This window comes from Lasiodiplodia theobromae (genome assembly GCF_012971845.1).
Source record: "Lasiodiplodia theobromae strain AM2As chromosome Unknown scaffold_14, whole genome shotgun sequence".
Classification (NCBI taxonomy): Eukaryota; Fungi; Ascomycota; class Dothideomycetes; order Botryosphaeriales; family Botryosphaeriaceae; genus Lasiodiplodia; species Lasiodiplodia theobromae.
The window spans coordinates 797,702-815,773 of NW_023336344.1; the positions used below are offsets into that span (position 1 = coordinate 797,702).

At 53.7% G+C, this 18,072-nt stretch overlaps 6 protein-coding genes across 6 annotated transcripts; 1 reads left to right on the top strand and 5 right to left on the bottom strand.

Annotated features, from left to right (window-relative positions):
* Nucleotides 1-92: 92 nt before the first annotated feature.
* Nucleotides 93-863, top strand: LTHEOB_5285 (Had-superfamily hydrolase subfamily iib protein; the record flags this gene model as incomplete). Its single annotated transcript, XM_035514413.1, has 1 exon — nucleotides 93-863. One exon carries the CDS (start codon nucleotides 93-95, stop codon nucleotides 861-863), a length of 771 nt encoding a protein of 256 aa, XP_035374153.1.
* A 629-nt stretch (nucleotides 864-1,492) lies between these two features.
* Nucleotides 1,493-4,009, bottom strand: LTHEOB_5286 (Flavoprotein oxygenase; the record flags this gene model as incomplete). Its single annotated transcript, XM_035514414.1, has 1 exon — nucleotides 1,493-4,009. One exon carries the CDS (start codon nucleotides 4,007-4,009, stop codon nucleotides 1,493-1,495), a length of 2,517 nt encoding a protein of 838 aa, XP_035374154.1.
* A 5,339-nt stretch (nucleotides 4,010-9,348) lies between these two features.
* LTHEOB_5287 (uncharacterized protein) lies at nucleotides 9,349-9,843 on the bottom strand (the record flags this gene model as incomplete). Its single annotated transcript, XM_035514415.1, has 1 exon — nucleotides 9,349-9,843. The coding sequence occupies one exon, from the start codon at nucleotides 9,841-9,843 to the stop codon at nucleotides 9,349-9,351; it is 495 nt and encodes a 164-aa protein (XP_035374155.1).
* A 422-nt stretch (nucleotides 9,844-10,265) lies between these two features.
* LTHEOB_5288 (Snoal-like polyketide cyclase family protein) lies at nucleotides 10,266-10,754 on the bottom strand (the record flags this gene model as incomplete). Its single annotated transcript, XM_035514416.1, has 1 exon — nucleotides 10,266-10,754. One exon carries the CDS (start codon nucleotides 10,752-10,754, stop codon nucleotides 10,266-10,268), a length of 489 nt encoding a protein of 162 aa, XP_035374156.1.
* Nucleotides 10,755-14,323: 3,569 nt separating this feature from the next.
* Nucleotides 14,324-15,299, bottom strand: LTHEOB_5289 (Het domain protein; the record flags this gene model as incomplete). The annotated part of the gene is made up of 2 exons (XM_035514417.1): nucleotides 14,324-14,330; nucleotides 14,404-15,299. The coding sequence occupies 2 exons, from the start codon at nucleotides 15,297-15,299 to the stop codon at nucleotides 14,324-14,326; spliced, it is 903 nt and encodes a 300-aa protein (XP_035374157.1).
* A 1,093-nt stretch (nucleotides 15,300-16,392) lies between these two features.
* On the bottom strand, nucleotides 16,393-18,021 carry LTHEOB_5290 (uncharacterized protein; the record flags this gene model as incomplete). The annotated part of the gene is made up of 3 exons (XM_035514419.1): nucleotides 16,393-16,507; nucleotides 16,559-17,830; nucleotides 17,894-18,021. The coding sequence occupies 3 exons, from the start codon at nucleotides 18,019-18,021 to the stop codon at nucleotides 16,393-16,395; spliced, it is 1,515 nt and encodes a 504-aa protein (XP_035374158.1).
* Between the last annotated feature and the right edge of the window lie 51 nt (nucleotides 18,022-18,072).

Genomic DNA, 18,072 nt, shown 5'->3' on the forward strand with positions numbered 1-18,072 from the left:
TCTCCGACTCACCTCATTGGCCACCAACTCATATTCCTCCTCCAGGACTCCGACCAGCAAGGAAAGAAAAAAAATAAGCAAAAGAAGAAACCATGGCCTCCCTCATCGCCTTTGACCTCGACGGCACGCTCGCCGAAAGCAAGCAGCCGCTCAAAGACAATATGGGCGAGGCCCTCGCCTCCCTCCTCTCCGTCGCCCACGTCGCCGTCATCTCAGGCGGCGACTGGCCGCAATTCCAGAAACAAGTCGCCTCGCGCCTCCCCGCGCACGCCGACCTCTCCAAGCTCTGGCTGCTCCCCACCACCGGCACCAAGCTCTACACATACCAACCATCCACCTCTTCCTGGCGCCCCGTCTACGCCGAGCTCTTCAGCGACGCCGAACGCGCCGCCATCATCGCCGCGTTCGAAGCCTCCCTCGACGCCACCGGCTTCCAGCCCGAGCAGACTTGGGGCCCGCGCATCGAGGACCGCGGCAGCCAGATCACGTTTTCGGCGCTCGGCCAGCAGGCGCCCGTCGCAGCGAAGGAGGTGTGGGATCCGGATTTCGCGAAGCGCAGCGTCATCCGCGAGGATTTGCGGAAGCGGTTGCCCGAGTTGTCGATCAACATGGGCGGCGCGACGAGCATCGACATCACGCGCAAGGGCGTGGACAAGGGGTACGGGCTGAAGAAGTTGAGGGATGCGAGCGGGATTCCGCTTGAGAAGATGATGTTTATCGGGGATGCGATTTTTCCGGGCGGCAATGATTATCCGGCGAAGGAGTTGGGGCTGGAGACGGTGAGGGTGCGGGATCCGGAGGGGACGTTGGCGGCGGTTGCGGCGATTGTGGGGTGTTTGAGGATTCAGAAAGTCGGGGCCTGAAGTTAGTGCGAGGCGAAGGCGAGGGGGGGTGAAGGGCGTTATGGCGGGATTTCAAGCTGGGCGAAGCGGGGATGCATGACGAGTGTTACTGCGTCGGAGTCAAAAAGGTGAGCGGGTGCCTTTGAGGAAGGCTAGTAGTTACTTACGATTGACCTATGATGTCAAGCGGTTGCAGGGGGAGGGCGGAATTGGCTCCAGTTAAAAGCATCAATTCCTTACGGATAGAGCCAAAGAGAAAACAAAAGTGCAAACAAAATCACATCCTAAAACTTCACTGGAATACCGGTAATTGTGCAGATGATTATTTCGTTTGTTTAAACATCAATGCTATTGTCGTGCTCCACATGATTATCCACTCATCGTCAAGATTACCCAAGAAACCATTTCCCAAGTTCCCATTTTACGCCAGTCCCAGCCTGCGTGAACCCGTCCCAAACTCCGAAGATGCTTGTTGCCATGCTAAACGCTCAAGAAAACCAAACAAAGGAAAGAAACAAGAGAACCAAAAAGTAGGAAATTGACAGTTTTGCCAGCCAACAGGCTATCCTGATCCCACATGTATCCTTCTATGTTCCTCTCCTCTCAATGCTATTTCACCCATAGTAATTTTCAACGTTCATCCGTAAACCTCACACCCAGACCAAGTGAACCGAGCAGGTCGGAGCAGCACGATTGAAATACTCGACCTCGAGCTCGCGGTTCGCACACGTCCTGGGCCTCGGGTCTTCCTCAACCTGCTCCACATCGAGTACTTCATCGTCGACGGCACATGTCGGGTAAGCAAGCTCGGGAATTGTGCTGCATACATCCGTTCTCGGCGGCTGAGCCTCGGCAGAAGCGTCCTCATCGTCGGCGGACTTCTTGTAAGCCTCGACCAGGGCGGCGATGATGGCGTCCATCTTCTCGAAGGCGGAGGCGAGGATCTCGGTCGTGGCGGCGAAGACGGCGTCTTTGTACTCGTCGTTGACGGCGTCGGGGGTATCCGTCGGTTCGGAAAGGTCGGCAGTTGTCGTAGAAGCAGACTGCTCCAGAGCCTGAGGAGCCAGGGTCTCGAGGACGAAAGCCGTAACGATGGCGGTCGACGTCTGCGTAGCGGTAGCGGTAGCGGTAACAGTCTCGGTGGTGCGCACGACCTCGAACTGCTGTTCAACCGTGGCGTTGTCGAAGAACGGCGACACAGCAGCATCGAAGAACACGCCGCTGACATCCAGCTCCGTCCCCATCTCCTGCGGCACAACAGCACCGCTGCCCACCATCCACAGCCACGCCCCCAACACCACAATAAGCACATTCCTCCAATCCACCGCCGCCACCCACAGCGCCCTGCGCACCAACGTAGCAAGCGGGACCTCCATCCGCGCCTTCTCCGCCTCCGCCGCCCTGCGTGCCCTCTCCTCCCTCACCCTCTTCCGCTCCTCCCTGACCGCCTGCACCTTCGCCTCCTCGACCCTCTCTTCCGCGGCCCTCCTCTCCGCCGCCGCCGCCAGGGCCGCACTACCAATCAGTCTCAGCCGCTCTTGCTTCTCTTCCTCCAGCCTTTCCTCGGCCTCCATCCGCTCCAGCTCCAGTCGCTCCTCGACCTCTTTCCGCATCTCCTCGGCTTCGACTCTCTCCGCCTCCAGCCGCGCCTCAGCCTCAGTCCTCTCTGCCTCCAGCCGCGCCTCAGCCTCCATCCTCTCCGCCTCCAGCCTTTCCTCAGCCTCGTTCCTCATCTGCTCCGCACGGGCCTCCGCCTCCTCCAGCCTTCCCTCCGCCTCCCTCCTCACCTCTTCCGCACGCGCCTCGGCCTCGGCCTCTGCCTCCCTTCTCCCCGCTTCTTCCGCGGCGCGGAGTAGGGCATCACGCTCAGCGTCGGCGTCGGCGCGCTCCTCAGCCGCGCGAGCAGCAGCGTCAGCAACGGCTTGCTCCTCCTCGCGGACGGCCGCTTGCAGCGCGCGGTGCTGGGCGGGGCTGAGGTACGGCGTGATGGCGACGTCGACGCGTTCCATCTCGCTCCAGGCGGCGGACCAGGCGCCGGGCCCGGCGAGCAGGCCGTTGGCGGCGTAGATCTTGATTGTCCAGCGGGTTGTAGCGCTGGTGGAGGAGGCGGGTGGGAGCGGGAGGTGGGCGTGGCATTCGGTGCAGGTGATTTCTTCTTCGGCCTCGGAGGCGGTCTCGACTGCGGAGGCGTCGGTCTCGACTGCCGCCGTCGCCGCCGCATCAGCCTCGACTTCAGCATCCGCCTCGGCGTCAACCCCACTATCCCTCCTCTTCTTTCCCCCCTCCTCATCCCCCTCGTCGTCGGCATAGTCATCAACATGATAAAAATGCCCACACTTCAACACCCTCGGCGCCCTCAACTCCAACCCCTCCAGCACGCGCTCCTCCAGCACATCCATCTCCTCCCGCGGATGCGCCACCAGCAGCCCTCGCGTCATCAGCACCGGGTCTGCCAGCCGCTCTTCCAGCTGCGCGTACGCACGCATCGTCGACCGCGGCAGCACGCGCCGCAGGAGGTGCGGTGGATACGGCAGGGCGGGCGAGGGGAGCAGGGTGACGTGGAGGAGGATGAGGGGGGCGCGGTGGGGAGAAGAGGAGGAGGAGGGGGTGCGGGAGTGGTAGGGGGAGTAGGTGGGTGTGGGTTCGGGGTGGAAGCGCGTGGGGGTGTCGATGGCGGTGGTGGTCGTCGTGTGGTGGTTGCGGCGCGGGCGGGGGCGTGAAGAGTGGTGGTGCGACTTGGGTTTAGAGGCGACGCCGTTGCGGTAGGCGGTGATGTCGCGGTGCGTGGTGGTGGGGGAGATGGCGGGGCTGCTGGTGCGGGCCATGGCCATGACGGTGGTCGTCGGCGGCATTGCCTTTGCGATCGACCGCTTCTGCTTTTCGAGCGGGAAGCAGTCGGACGGCATGTCGGAGATGGACGACGGCTCGGTCAGCTGCGTGTGGTTGGAGAAGCGCCGGCCGCGTCCGCCGATGGAGCTGCGGGTGCGGGTGGTGTAGCGGCCGTCGGAGGATTGCGAGGGCGGGCCGAAGATGTAGTACGAGGAGTCGTCGCGCTCGATGCTGGCCACCGGCACGTCAGCGTCGGCGAGCGGGTCGTCGACGTCTTCGAAGGGCGTGATGACGGCTGGATCCGTGGGGACCTGGAAGCGGTCGTGGATTGACGCCATGGTGGTGCGGAATGTGGAGGGAGGTAGGTATGTGGGCGTGTGCAATGGGCAGTTTGTGGTGGTGGTGGTGTTGATCCGAATCGGGTAAACAAACAGCAATGGTCGCTACTGCAAGCACGAAACCCCCCGGGAAACAAAGCAAACGCAGCTGGTAGAAGCGAAGGGGAAAAAAAAGGAGAATTGGATAGTAGTCGCAGAGATAGAGCACGCAGTAGCGGCCAGGTCAAGAAAAGGAATTTATCTCAAGCGGGAAGGTCGGGATGGCTGGGCGTTGGCCGGGCGCGAATTGCTAGTCGGTGAGCCGGCGGCCCGTAATGGCCCAATCACCAGTCGCCAGCGCAGTCCTGACCCGGCAACTCTCCACACACATCATCCCTTCCCCGGACCCGTCCACCAAGCACATCGCAACGCTCTTGTATCACATCCGCCTCGCCCCAACCATGCGCTAGCCGTTGCAATGCGCCATTGGAACGAGCAGCAAGCGACAACAGCATCTCTGTGTGACCATGGCTGCGTTTTGCTGATGCGTTGCTGTTCCTGCCGCTTACGCCTGTTCCTGCTTTGCCCCCCAGCCACCACCTTTTCTGCCTCGCGTACTATCAGGCGAACGCCCCATATTATTTACTCTGTCCCTTTGCTCGCTCCACCACCATCTGAATCGTCTCCGTCCTTGCCGAGACGGCCGATCGCCTCACCCAACTCCCTTGCGCCATTGGGCCTGCCTCTGCCTCAGGCCGTTGCCGCTGGCCTTGGGCTGCACTGCAAGATGCAGCGCTTAGCTGTCGCCGCAGCGACCGGTGAGACAGATTCGTCTGCATAATCTTGCTGCAACAACGGCACGCGAAGAGCATTGCTGGCTCCAATATGGTCGTTCAATTTATCGGTTCGCCTTCCGTCATCGCTGTCTGAGCTTGCGCAGAAAACGTCGTCATTCAGGATTGCCCGGTCTGTGTGTAGCGGTTGTGGGAGGCTGGGGGCGCTCGGTCCCCTGTGCGGGCCCAATCCCGGGATCCCCCCGGCCATGATGCGCGCATCTGGAGATCCCGGGCTCCACCGCTTCTTTTTCTAGATGTGAGGCGCCGACTGTCGTCGTTCTAGAGGTCGGGTGGAAGGGTCGTGGAAGGGGTGGGTGCGGATCTGGATTCTGCGCCGTTGGTCGTGTTGTGGTTGGTTGATTGGTGGAGATAAATGGTGAAGCCTGTTGACTTGACCGGTGGGTAAAGGAAGGTTTAGCACTTCCATTCTCCTGGACTCTTACTTCCTCGCGCTGTGGAAGCTAACAACGATGATGCTGGCTATCTTGGCGTCATCGTCGGGTCGATCCGGGGTAACGCCCGATAATCGAGACACCGTTCGCGTTCTAGTCTACTCAAAGACCGTGATAGTCTCTTTTCCCGTCGGCATACACATCTTACCCTGGTCTATTGGGAGCTGTGTCATGTAGCGGGTGACGGTTGCAACGAACGAAATATCTAGTGGTCACGCAAAATGTCTTCCTTCTTTTTTTCGGCTTCTAGAATATGAATCCAGATCGTTGCGCCATCGAGAGATTTCTGTTTCAAGCAACGCTTTTCAATGCCATATCAGTCTTTGGTAAGCACAGGCTCGTTTCAAATGCGTTCCCTGCATTGTCACTAATTGCGGCAATATGCTCCCGTTTCTTTCCACGAGACGCAATCATTGGCTTAGAAGAGGTGCGGGGGAGCACAAATCATAATCAGACCAGGGCCATGCTGCAGACGACGCCGTGACTCCCAGCTGAGGATGAGGAAACATAATCAAGCGGGTCAGCGGTCCGGAAGTATGACGACGATTTTAGAAGTATTCTCGTGTGAAAACGCCTTTTATCGCTCGCACATCTTGAGTCAAATAGGACCAACGCCCCATCCATTGTGATTTGTAAGTGCACCCCGCGTTCTGTCATATCTCCATCCACGGAATATCTACCATGGAGCACCAACACAGTGCGATAGAGGAAAACGTAGCTCTATTGGCCTTGTTCAACCCGAAGTGTGAGGCTCTTACTCGAAATGCGCTACCATCAGAAGGCGAAGATTGTCAGAATGTTCCACATCGCACCTTGACTCTCAAAGACGAAAAGAAGGCCGCCGAGGCGTTTGCTATCCTATTTGCCACAACAGATAACCCGAATCAAGTGGGTGCTGTTTGTGTCGAGGAGACCTCCGATGGGAGGGGGCTCACAGTCAGGACGGCGACGAACTCAGGACCTCAAACTGCCCAAACACATGCATTGCGATCAATAGCTCAAAGTCTAAAAACAAACTCAGGTATTGATATGGCTGCTTGCTCATGGGCTATATTCCTGACTTTGACGTAGTACACCATGGCGTTGGAAAAGACCAGTTCATGCACGACATTGTTACCGTGTCTCAAGCTCGGCTACTTGGTCGCCTTCGCTCGCAGCATGCACCAGCCTCAAGAAAGTCTTGCAAACCGCCAATTATCCCAAAATTGCAGCATGCCGCCGAGATTATCCAACAGCTGAGAGACCGTCCGAGCGAATACGAAAAGTTCAGAGAACATGCTGAATCGCTGGTGGAAGCATTTACGAGGCTTGAGCATCTTTCAACCTCAGAAGCTTGCTCTGAGCAGGGAAGAGAGCTCCTCAAAGAGTTACTGGCGACCATCGAACTTATGCTTGCGTCAGTCGATCTGAAATCCGTCTTCGCCTCAATCCCAAGGAAAGGGATCGACTCGTGGACCGGTGATGCCAGGGAAAACCTCATCGAGAGACTCCAGAGACTTGTTCAATACCGCTTTGCAGCTTGCTACCTCCTTCATGCTGCGCGGAAATACCCATCATTCCGTAGCATCGAAGTGCAAGAAGTGCGCGTTCCAACGAACAAACCAGGGCGTCATCGCAGAGAGATCCCTTTAAACAAATCGGGGCTTTTCAGTCGCTGCATGGCCGGAGAAGACACACTCTCACGCGCACATTTTGAGCGCATGCTTTATGCTCACACAAGGAAGAATGCCCCCGATGTCAGGCGAAACATCGACGGGCATATCCAGCAAGAGAAGCGAGTGCATGCTGAAATCCAGTTGCTCCTCTACTACGAGCAACATCCAGAAATTGTCTGCCATCCGAGGATCATCTGCTCGAGCAAATATGCTTGCTTTCTTTGCAATTTGTTTATCAACAGTCACGGCCGCTTTCATATCCCTGGATCACACGGTCGAATTTATCCGAGATGGAGGATTCCCGGATTGCAAGAGCTCGACCTGTCTGATGAAGGGAAAGTAAGACTATCAACGTGCATGGCATCTTTCAACGAAGCTTTGGAACGCAAGATAAAAGAACTTCTCCAACGACAGCCATTCATTCTACCCGATCGAAATGAGAGCATCATCTTTCAACAACCGTCTCAAAGCTCATCATCACTATCTGACAACGCAAACACCAAAGCCACTGGAGGACAGGACTTACTAGAGAGGTTTGAAAGCCCTGGAACGTCTTACTCTGACCGAGAGTCTAATGCTGGTTGCGAAACCATTTCGAAATCCACGGCAACGAGGTCATCTACCAGATATTCCTGTACAACATTGACGAGGATATCGAGCGCTCAAACTATGTTATGCGTTGAAAGCCAGCCATACCAACTGGTCGCTGGTAAACCAACTTCTGTAGTTCTATCTCAAGGTCTCTCAGTTCGCTTTCACAGTCGTCGCATTCATGTCGAGCTGACCTACGAGGATGCCTGTTCACTGGCGTCTGCTGCTGCTTCTTCTTCAAGAAGTTCCGTGATCGGGATTTTCCAGGAAGACCTCGTGGTCAGTGCAGAGCTTGTTGACGGATTCACACAGAAAGTGGCAAGTGCCATCTTCGACCTTGGCAGGAACTGGACGCAGTTCGAGGTATCCAGAAAACTACTCTTTCAGAACACCGGGATAGCCCTGCAGAAGGGCAATGAAATCGTCTATCTTTGCATCTTACCTGAAGGTCAAAATGGCAATAGAGGCGGGCCGTCTCGAAACTAAAATCTATGAGGAACGAACTTGCGCGCTGTTACTGTATGTAGTCTAATGCCTATTCATTTCTTTATTTGCATTACGACAGCCGCCGTGATACGTAGCATTGCGGAAGTTGACTGTGGTCAATTTCCGCGTCGTGATTTGCTGAAGTCGGGACAACACGCGCCTGAGTTGATGAGAGGTAGTGGAAGAGCATATCCGACTTGAAGTGAGAGCATGCTAAAAAGTTTCCGATCGGCGGAGCCTGCCCCTTGGTTCTTGATGTTTCGATGATGTGTGTACATCAACGGTTTATCTAGCTTCGTTTTATATAATATCATGCCCGCCCCTATCGTCCTAGAAAGCAAGGTGAAACAAGGCGTGCACATACAAGGGATTCGGTGGCATCGAGGAGAGCACGAGCGGAGATCCCCTGCGAGAAAAAGACGCACAAGGACAAATGGCAGAAGGCAGGATCTCGGAAAGGACGTGACTTACGGAAGGATATTATGGACAGATGATAAGAAAGGGTTACCTTACAAGCACCTAACTCCCTTAGCCTTTCGAAAAGCTCTCGGGGCTCAATCATTTAAACAACAGGCCCACCCTTCTCGTCTGTAACCGACAACAACCGGAATTGGTCGAAAGACCATCAGACCCGTTTTCAAACTTCTCCACCAGCGAAACCCACCTCGGAGAAAATTTCTGTAATGCAACTCGAAGTGGATAACAAGATCCGCCGGTTTGGATGGCATAGGCGTCTAAGGAAATTATTCAACGAATGCTTTCCTCGTTGCAAAACAACCCGGATACGGATACGCGTAACGCAGAGTCGTAAACATTGACCAAGTATGTGCGGCCCATGTCTTATCTACGCCGAGAGTATCTGCACTGGTTATTGCACTGCGTTGAAATATCATAAGCCTTACAATCAGACTCATCTGTTCCCACCTAATTACTCTTTGTTATGCTGTTGCACTATACTATGCGTATAGATGATTTGCAGACTACAATGCCGTCTGAAATACGAGAGTTCTAGCTCTGGGTAGTATTTCCTATCTATGTAAATTCATGAAAGCGGCTGTATCATGCTACTAGTGTTCTTTGCTGGTTTATGCATGCCTGGACGGATGCTCGAATATCCGGAGGCCTGTGCTGACCTCTCGCACATTGGTAAGCAGGAGGAGAAGACGGACCGATCCGGCGCGTACCTGCTATCAACGCCACAGAGGCACATCCAAACACTGTTCTAAAGGGAAAGCTTGTAATGTACACAGTCAGTTTGGCTACTTGACGAAACATAATCTTGCCATTCTACTTGGAGCGCCACTACAATCCCTCTATTCCTAATTCACCCACCGACCTCCTCAGTAGTCAAAAACGCCCAGCACAACAATCTCCACCAACCCGTACCCGCTCACCTCCGTCTTGCCGCGCCAAACGCCCGTGGCATCGATAAACCCCTCATACGCCGGGGCCGCCCCACCATCAGCACGCAGCTCCTGATCGATCTCGACGCTCGAGATGCCCAGCTCGAGCACAGGGACCACACGCTGCTCGCCGCCGTCTGTGCGGATGGTGACGAGCCCGCGCTTGCCGGCCGTCCGTATGTCCCACCACCACATCGACAGCGGCACGGAGGCGCTGAGGCCGCCCTTGAAGATGAGGCGGCGAGCACCCGTCAGGTTGAATGTCAGGTCGAAGGCGGTGCCGGGCACGGCGGTACAGGTGCGTAGATTCGAGAAGCCGTGGTCGGCAAAGGTAGCGTTGAATACGCCTGCGGGAGGTCGGACGCTTGTAAGAGGCACGAGGCGCTCGAACTGGGTGAAGGTATACGAGGTGGTGTCGAGCACGGCCGCCATAGGAGCAGGGTCGCGTTGCGGCCTAGGTTCGCGATGACGTGCGAGGTGACCATGCAGTCGTGCTCGTTGGAGGCGCGGGTGAAGGGTGTGGGCAGCGTTGGCTTGTTTGGAACTAGAGGCCACTGAGGGGCTTTTACCGCCCATATCGGGGTTCTGTCTGTGGGCCTTCTCCACCAGTACAATAAGGGGGAACATTCAACCGCGGCAGTTGGTCTTTGCTTTACGCTACGGGGCTAGCAGCTTCAGCATTCCGGTGCGCGGTGCAGTGTTCATCAGGACTGTATCACCGACACCAATTACATCGAATGCACAATGGTCTTGATTAAACTTCTATGTATAGTCTAGAAGCCTCCCCTCCTCTTAGGCATCCTCATTTGTCAAAACTCCCAGCTACATCCGTGAAAGGCTCTTGGTACAGACACTCAAAAGTATGCAAGCGGATTGGTTGCGTTGGGGTACATGACTTGCTGCACGTCCCAATGCTCGGTGATGCAGGTTCCATTGAGCCGAAATATGTCGACGATGGCCTTGTCGAGGGTTCCCGGTTGCTGGCGGTGAATGTGGAGAGCAACGTAATCCAGATCCGAGATGGTGCGGGTTACGTTATTGACAAGGTTCGGTGCGGACAGAATCTGTTTCAAGCCTGCGGCCGCAATGGCTTTCCCAGAAGGAGCACCTGGATTGTGTTGAATGTAAGGCTCCATGGTGTAGGCGAGAAGCGTGTCGACATCCTTGTCGGCATATGCTTGCGCCCAGATTGCAGTCGTCTGGCGCTGTAGGTCCAGAAGGGCACCGGGTGTCTTCGCAATTCCCGCAGGAAGGTCTGGCAGGGAGGTGCACAAGAGGGAGTTGCTCGTAGCTGCGGCCAGAAGACAGGTGTCTGCGAGGACGAAAAGATGGGGAAAATGCATGGTAGAATGGATGAAGAATCTGGTGGCTTGAGGGTTGATGTCAAGGGACTGATGATGGACGATCAAGTGGACATTGTTGCTAGCTGCACTTAAGTATTTCCTCACCTTTGATCAAAGTCAGGCTATACACTGCTCGATGCTCGGAAGAATCATTCAATCGCCGCCTTATCTCCGCCAGCCGGTAGGTCGACATAATCTCGGGGGAAATTTCCCCCAAATAATTCTTGGCAATAACAAAAGCAGTGTACCTGAATATTAGCGGCTTGCAGTGATCGGGCCACTTAGTCTCGCAGTTCCGAGCTCTATTGCATAAATCGACTGACTTACATGACGCATAAGACGTGATTTCTCATCAGATCATGCATCATGACTCTAGGAAATCCCTTCGAAGCACAAGGTTGTGGCTATAACTAACTCATAGATATCATCAGACTCGCTCGGTGCTTTAGAACACGTTAAACGATCACTATGTGTGAGGAGAGGCTAATGCATCTATGACAGTGCGCTTAATCGGAGAGGTTGGCGTTTTCTAACACTATAACAATTCTTTTGATCAGTTGATTTGAACTCTGCTCGGCTGTCAAAACAAATTGCTCATTCATCGAATTGTCTGATTCTCGCTTTACTCCAACCCTCGGTGCTGCCGATCTGTGACCCCATATCAACCATCACTCGCCTCTAGGACCCTCCACTAGACCATAACCGATATGAGCCGCATGCTTTATAGAAGCCACCCAAAAGTATCCGCAACCCGCTTCGAGTCGAAATTCAGGGTTAAAACACTTCCTGACTCTTGGAAGATCGCCACCGTCTCTTTGTGAATAACCAGGCCGCAGCATAATGTTGGTCTATACTCAGGAGGTAACCAGGGAAAGCGACGACCGTGCCATAGAAGCCATCCACGAGAATAGAACACTGGTATGGCCGTCTGAGAACATTGAGAAGTTTCCCGGGGAATTTTTCCCAGGAGAAAAGACGCCGCTGGACGATAAAACACAAAAACTATTTGTAAAAAAGGCTAGCTTTTTGGCTTGTCCTAGAATTGAGAAGGTGTCGAGCTGAGTGAATGTTGAGGTATCCCATACTTGAACTCCACCATTCATATCTACTGCGAGAAATGCGTTCTTTCTCGGGGAGAACGCAACGCCGACAACGAAAGTTGGCATTTCCAGCGTTTCGACTTCCAATCCATCGGCCAAATTCTAAATCAAAACATTATAATACTTACACCGAGCAGCAGCAAGAAACTTTCGAGAGATGTTGTTAAAAGAAAACGCAATATCACCTATGAAAGATTTTTCTCCGGGGTTGGAAAGCCTTCTCACAATGCTTCCAGAGTGGATATCTAACAGGATTGTACGAGTACGTGAGAGACCACATGCAAAAGCTTTCCGTCAGGGGAAAACTGTACTGAAGTTTGTTGAAACAAAGGAATAGCCGAGAGGTATTTCTTTCGGTGGTGTGTCTTCATCGAGCACCTAGATCCTGATCCATTTTGTGGAATCCGTGGTGGCTAAGATGCGACTGTTCGGGGAAAATGAGAGACCACCAATGTCGAATTTATGGCCTGACAGAGATTTCTTTCGCAATTCTCCATATAAGTCCCAGATCTCAATTGATTTCCTCAAACCAGCTGCTACGATGGTCCCATCAGGAGAAAATGTGATGGATGTTACGGAAGTCCGAGGATTAAAAAGTGCGTTTGAGCACACTTCTGCGTCACAGAGTCTCACTTTCTTTCCTGCTGAAGCAATGATTCTAATTTCCGGGAGAAACTGATATTGTTGATCCAGTCTGTATGTCCGACGAGTGTATTGCGTAGATCTCTAGTGTGTGCATCCTAAAGCTTGACGGTACAATCATTTGAGCGAGAAGCCAGAGTCTTCCCGTCCACAGAGGGTGCCAGTTTTCTGATGGCCTTTGTATGCCCCCCGAGACATCTGAGGAGAGGATCTTGTTTTATAACGTTAATAGGTAATAGGGAAATCTTTGTTCGTGCGATACATTATTTGGCTAGGGAAGAATGTCTTTCATAATTCAAAAATATCCAGATTCAGTCACTCCGACAAGGAACGAGAAGCAAGTGACGCAATTGATTCACAGAATTAGATATATTGTACTGGTATTACCGCTACACAGCGTAATCAGTCGTACTCATTCGAGGCACCAGGAAACACGCTCGTTTGTCCATGCCACAGTGAGAGGCTCTGCACGGATCAAGTCGATCTGAGGGGTCCATTTTTGCACGAGTCCCCGAAACAGAAATTTTGCGTGCCTCACTTCTCCTCTGGTTCCCAAACATATGGCACCAATAGCATTCACACTGTTCCTCTGAATCAACTCCAACTTTGGCTGCTCGCAAATGAGCACAAGTCTCTGCGCCAGGTCCTCATCGCTGAGTCTGTAATTGAAACACAGCTTGTAAAGCCCATGAACAATGTCCCGCATCCAGAATGTATATGTATATCTGGACAGGGGCTGAGAGGTGGCTTTGTGCGGCACGATACCAATATCCCAAGCAGGCAGGTTGAGTTTCACACCTTCCCTCGTGCATGGGGCAAGGCCAATTTTACTGGCCGAGGGAGTGTATTCTTGGTGAAGGTCGAGCAGTGTCCTTGGGCACCAGTGAAAACCCGGTAAGCTGAACCTTTCTATGTCCATACTCGACTGAAATATCAGACTGAGGGACACCCTTCCAACCCTGAGAAGCATGCGTGGAAGGGCTGGAAGCCTTAGATCGAGCAAAGGCAAGGTGGCTGGATGCCTGGAGATTTGTCTGGTCTGGTCAACATCCGTAAACTCAGTCGGATCAAGGCCTAGGATGCTTGCCAGACACACCGGCTCGTCCTTTGACCTGCTCGTTGATCTCCAAGCCAATGCACTGAAAATATTGCGCAGGTTTACATCATTTGGGTTTGGAAGAAGCGGGTCCACAGAAAGGAGTTCCTCGTAGGATATTTTACTATCACCACCGGGAAGTCTGCAAATGGATACCAGTTTGTTGCTGTGCGTTGTAAGAACTGGGTCAAAGAATAAGCCGCCCATAGCAAGTCGACCACAGCAGCTATAGAAACACACCGATTGGTAATCGATATATCCGTCTGCGAACTTGAAATACAGATTGTCGGCGAACCGTCCCTCTTGGTAGGTCCAGAGTCTTCTCATCCAAGGAGAATTTGCCACTCGCACTATAGCCTCTTTGAGAACATGATAGGCTCGCCGTTCTGATCGACGGTCAGCCCTTCCGCGCAGGAAAAGGAGGGCTAAATGTTTGAATATTTCAAGCGTGCCCGGTTCTGCAAGTTTAGAGAGGGAGTTTGAAGAGGGAGCGATTTCCCGGGCAGCGTTCTGCAATACTTCGAGTTCTTCTGCGCAGTCGCATATACCAAGGGATACTGTTTCGAGAGTGTAGTCGAGGACTAATACACATCGAGCTTTTTCGTAGGTGTATCGCATCATCTTGATGGCTCTCGTTCGCAGACTCTCATCGTCCACAGGGACGCAAAATGTGTCAAGCCATACGCAGTCAATTTTGAATGCTGGGAGGTTCTCTAAAAGTTTGCGGATCTCTAGTACCTGGCATCGGTGTATCGTATTGTCGAAAGGATTACCCAATCCGTCCGACCAGACATGGGAAAGCGCAACGTACTCTCGATTATCCGCTGGAAAAACTTCCATTTTGATATCGGAGCCTGAACCACTGGATATCTGGATGACCGGGATCTTTCCTGCTCTCAGAATATCCTTGACAGCATCCTTGTTGGGTCCATCGAATCCACACTGATATCCAAGACACGCTTGGCTCTTCTTGAAAGTGTAGGTGGCCTTGTCCAGTTGATAAGCGACGCATTTGCGATTTGAACACCCCGAGTGATTTTTATCATCGACAGGCCACTGAAGCTCCGCTAGATACTGCATGACGTAGCTGCGGTACTGACTCTGCATTCTGAACATATTTGCAGGGCATTGCCCGGACAATGAATCCTGAATATGGAGTCCCGGAAGCCAATTGAGTTGCAGTTTATGTCCTCTTTGGTCAAATATGTGCTCAATCCAGTCCATGAGGAAGGACCCAAGCACGGATATTGAGGAATGAACAATTTTGTAGTCTTCGTTCATGGGTTCAGGGAGCTTGTAGAATAGCGTGGAGTTCAAGTGGAGGGTGAAGAACATGTAACACCTTTCAAAAATGTGCCGAAGCTCTGCGAGCCGGCGGTCGTGTAGGCGTTGGAGTTCTGGGGCCTCTGAACACATTTTGTGCATGACAGACATCTGGATGTACCAGTCGTGGAGGAACTGTGCATCGAGATTGGTCTTCAGATAGTCCCGTCCATTCTCCTGGTATATGAAATCCTCGAAAGTGAACGGGCGACCAAACTGAGGTCCAAGATCTTTGAAACGGCCAAGGTTTAGCACCTCGACCAACATCCCAAGATAGAGCCAAGCTTGAGCGAATGCCATTTGCTCGTGCTCAAACTGGAACGGGCGCAGGAACCTGACTCCTGAATAGTCCGTAGATGTAGATGGACGGACAATGTCGTCCATGAAGTACTGTGGGAATTCATCAAAGGGACCAACGAAGAGAAATCCGAGATGGGGAATCCGTCGAGATGAGCCATTCGAGGTTCTACGTGGATGAAGCAAGCTGTCCATGCCCGCCACGAAGTCCATCTTGTCGGTTGGAAATATGAACGATAAAGCCTGAGTAGTGGGAGGAATTATTTTGAGAGAGAATGATATTTCAGCGAGAAAGTAGGGTCTCGTTAAATATTAGAACAACAACGACGATATGACCTGTGAGGAGATGGGGGCTCCATCGGAGATTTAGCGGGAAGTTGTAAAACAGGATCCGATAGTACGTAGCAAGCTGAATTTTAGGCAGCAATCTATCTCTAGCCAATCGAATTATCAAGAACAGTTGTCAATCGCTAATAATAGGATATGAAGCCTCCACTTCAGTCTTAGAATGTACGTAGTACGAACTGTCGGAGTAAGGATCCAGCAATACGTTAGCTCGACGCATAAAAGCACGAAACAGGTATGTATCGGGTAGATCTCACCGGAATCAAAACACCAATCTGGCATTTTTTTCTGGAGACACGTCATTTTCAACCATCGCTGGAGGTAGAGCCTGAGCCACGTGCGTATGCAATCTCCACCAACTTCTGGGCAAAATTTATACTCGGCAAATTTGCGTTTTCGAAAGCACACGGCAACTACCATGCGTACTTCAGTCGGTTCTACGGTCCTTTATTGTTCTGGTTTGCAGTTCTTAGCATCATGATCGACTCTGTGTAACTTGGCTGTACCTCTCATCAAGGAATCAAAACCATTCACGATACCTGGAGGCTTCTGTACAAGATAGGGGAGGGGTTATGCGCAGCACTTTTGACCATAATCTGCTTCGTAGGTCATTGACCGTTCGCGCTTCTTGTTTTCATGGCTTTGAGAGAAAAAATATTTGTTCTTAGGGCGTTGAGAAAGAGACGTGCGACTAAGGATAACATGCAAGCTTAGCAATCGGCTCGACACAGCGATCGGGTAGCGTTTGAGTGGGAAGAATTGTGGAAATCATTCAATATCTGATAGGGTATCTTCCAGAGGCGTCCCAGCCTTCCCTGGCCTAAATATAGCATCTTCAAAGTTTGCTTCCCATGTTAATGTGTACTGCCTTGACCTGCGTATAAGCCTCCAAGCCGGCCTCGCCCAATTCGCGGCCTGCGCCGCTCTGCTTCACCCCACCAAACGGAATTCTGTAGTGGCTGTTAGCTTCTTGTAGCCATGGAAAAGGGTGTTCAACTGACCTGTAATCGCAGTCATTGCTGCTGTTCACCCAAACCGTTCCGCTTTCAATCTCCCTCGCCACTCTGGTAGCTCTTTCCAAATCCTTCGTAAACACGGCGGCTCCGAGCCCGTACGTCGTGTTGTTCGCCAGCCTCAGTGCCTCTTCCTCCGTCTTGAACTTCCCGATAACCACGAACGGCCCGAAAACCTCTTCCTGATAGATGGCCATCTGCTCCGTGACATCCGTAAAAATCGTCGGCGCAACGAAGAAGCCCTTCCCATCCGCCGTCGCCTTCTCCCGCAACGGCTCGCCGCCAGCCACCAGCGTCGCGCCCTCGCTCTTCCCTAACTCCACATACTTCAACACCCTCTCATACTGCTGCTTCGTGACCTGCGGCCCCTGGAACGTCCTCTCATCAAACGGATCCCCCACCACGCTCACCTCCCTCACCGTCTCCCTAAACCTCGCCACAAAATCCTCATACGCCCCCTCCTCCACAAAAATCCGCGACGTCGCGCTACACACCTGCCCCTGATTCGCCATAATCCCCACATGCGTCCACTTGACCGCCTGCTCGATATCCGCATCCTTAAACATCAACGCCGGGCTCTTCCCCCCCGTCTCCAGCGTAACATTCTTCAGCGTCCCCGCCGCCGCCCTCATAATCTCCCTCGCCGTCGCCGTCGACCCCGTAAACGCAACCTTATCCACATCCGCATGCTCCGCCAGCGCCCTGCCCGCCTCCGCACCATACCCATTAACCACATTCACCACCCCCGGCGGGAACCCGGCCTCGCGCACCGCCTCGGCCAGCAGCAGCGCCGACAGCGGCGTCTGCTCCGCCGGCTTCAGCACGACGGTACACCCGCACGCCAGCGCCGGGCCCAGCTTCCACGCCGCCATGGCGAGCGGGTAGTTCCACGGGATGATCTGCGCGACGACGCCGACGGGCTGGCGCAGCGTGTAGGCGAATTTGGTGGGGCCCGTCGCGATGGTCTGCCCGGCCAGCTTGTCGGCCCAGCCGGCGTAGTAGCGCAGCGTGTTGAAGGCTTCGGGCAGGTCGTCGTCGTGCGTGACGGTGTAAGGCTTGCCGTTGTCCCACGTGTCGACGGTGGCGAAGAGGTGGCGGCGGGATTCGAGGAGCGTGGAGAGCTTGTGGAGCAGGTCGCCGCGGGTGGTCGGGTCCATGGCTTTCCAGGTGGGGTTGGTGAGGGCGGTGCGGGCGGCGCGCACGGCGGTGGCGATGTCGGTGGCGGAGGCGGCGTGGACGGTGGTGATTTCTTTTTCGGTTCTGCGTGGGGGGTGGTGGTGAGAAGGGAGGACGGTGGTGGATTTTGAGGATGAGGAGGCTTACGCGGGGTCTATTGTTGTGATCTTTTTGCCTGACGTGGAGGGGACGAATTCGTTGTTGATGAACAGGCCCAGCGGCTGCGTGTATTTGAGCCCATTGGGGGCTGTGAGTTCGGTGTAGAGGTCCGACATGGTGGGTTCCGGCGAGTGCTGCTTCGAGACTGTGTCTTCGGTAAAAGAGGC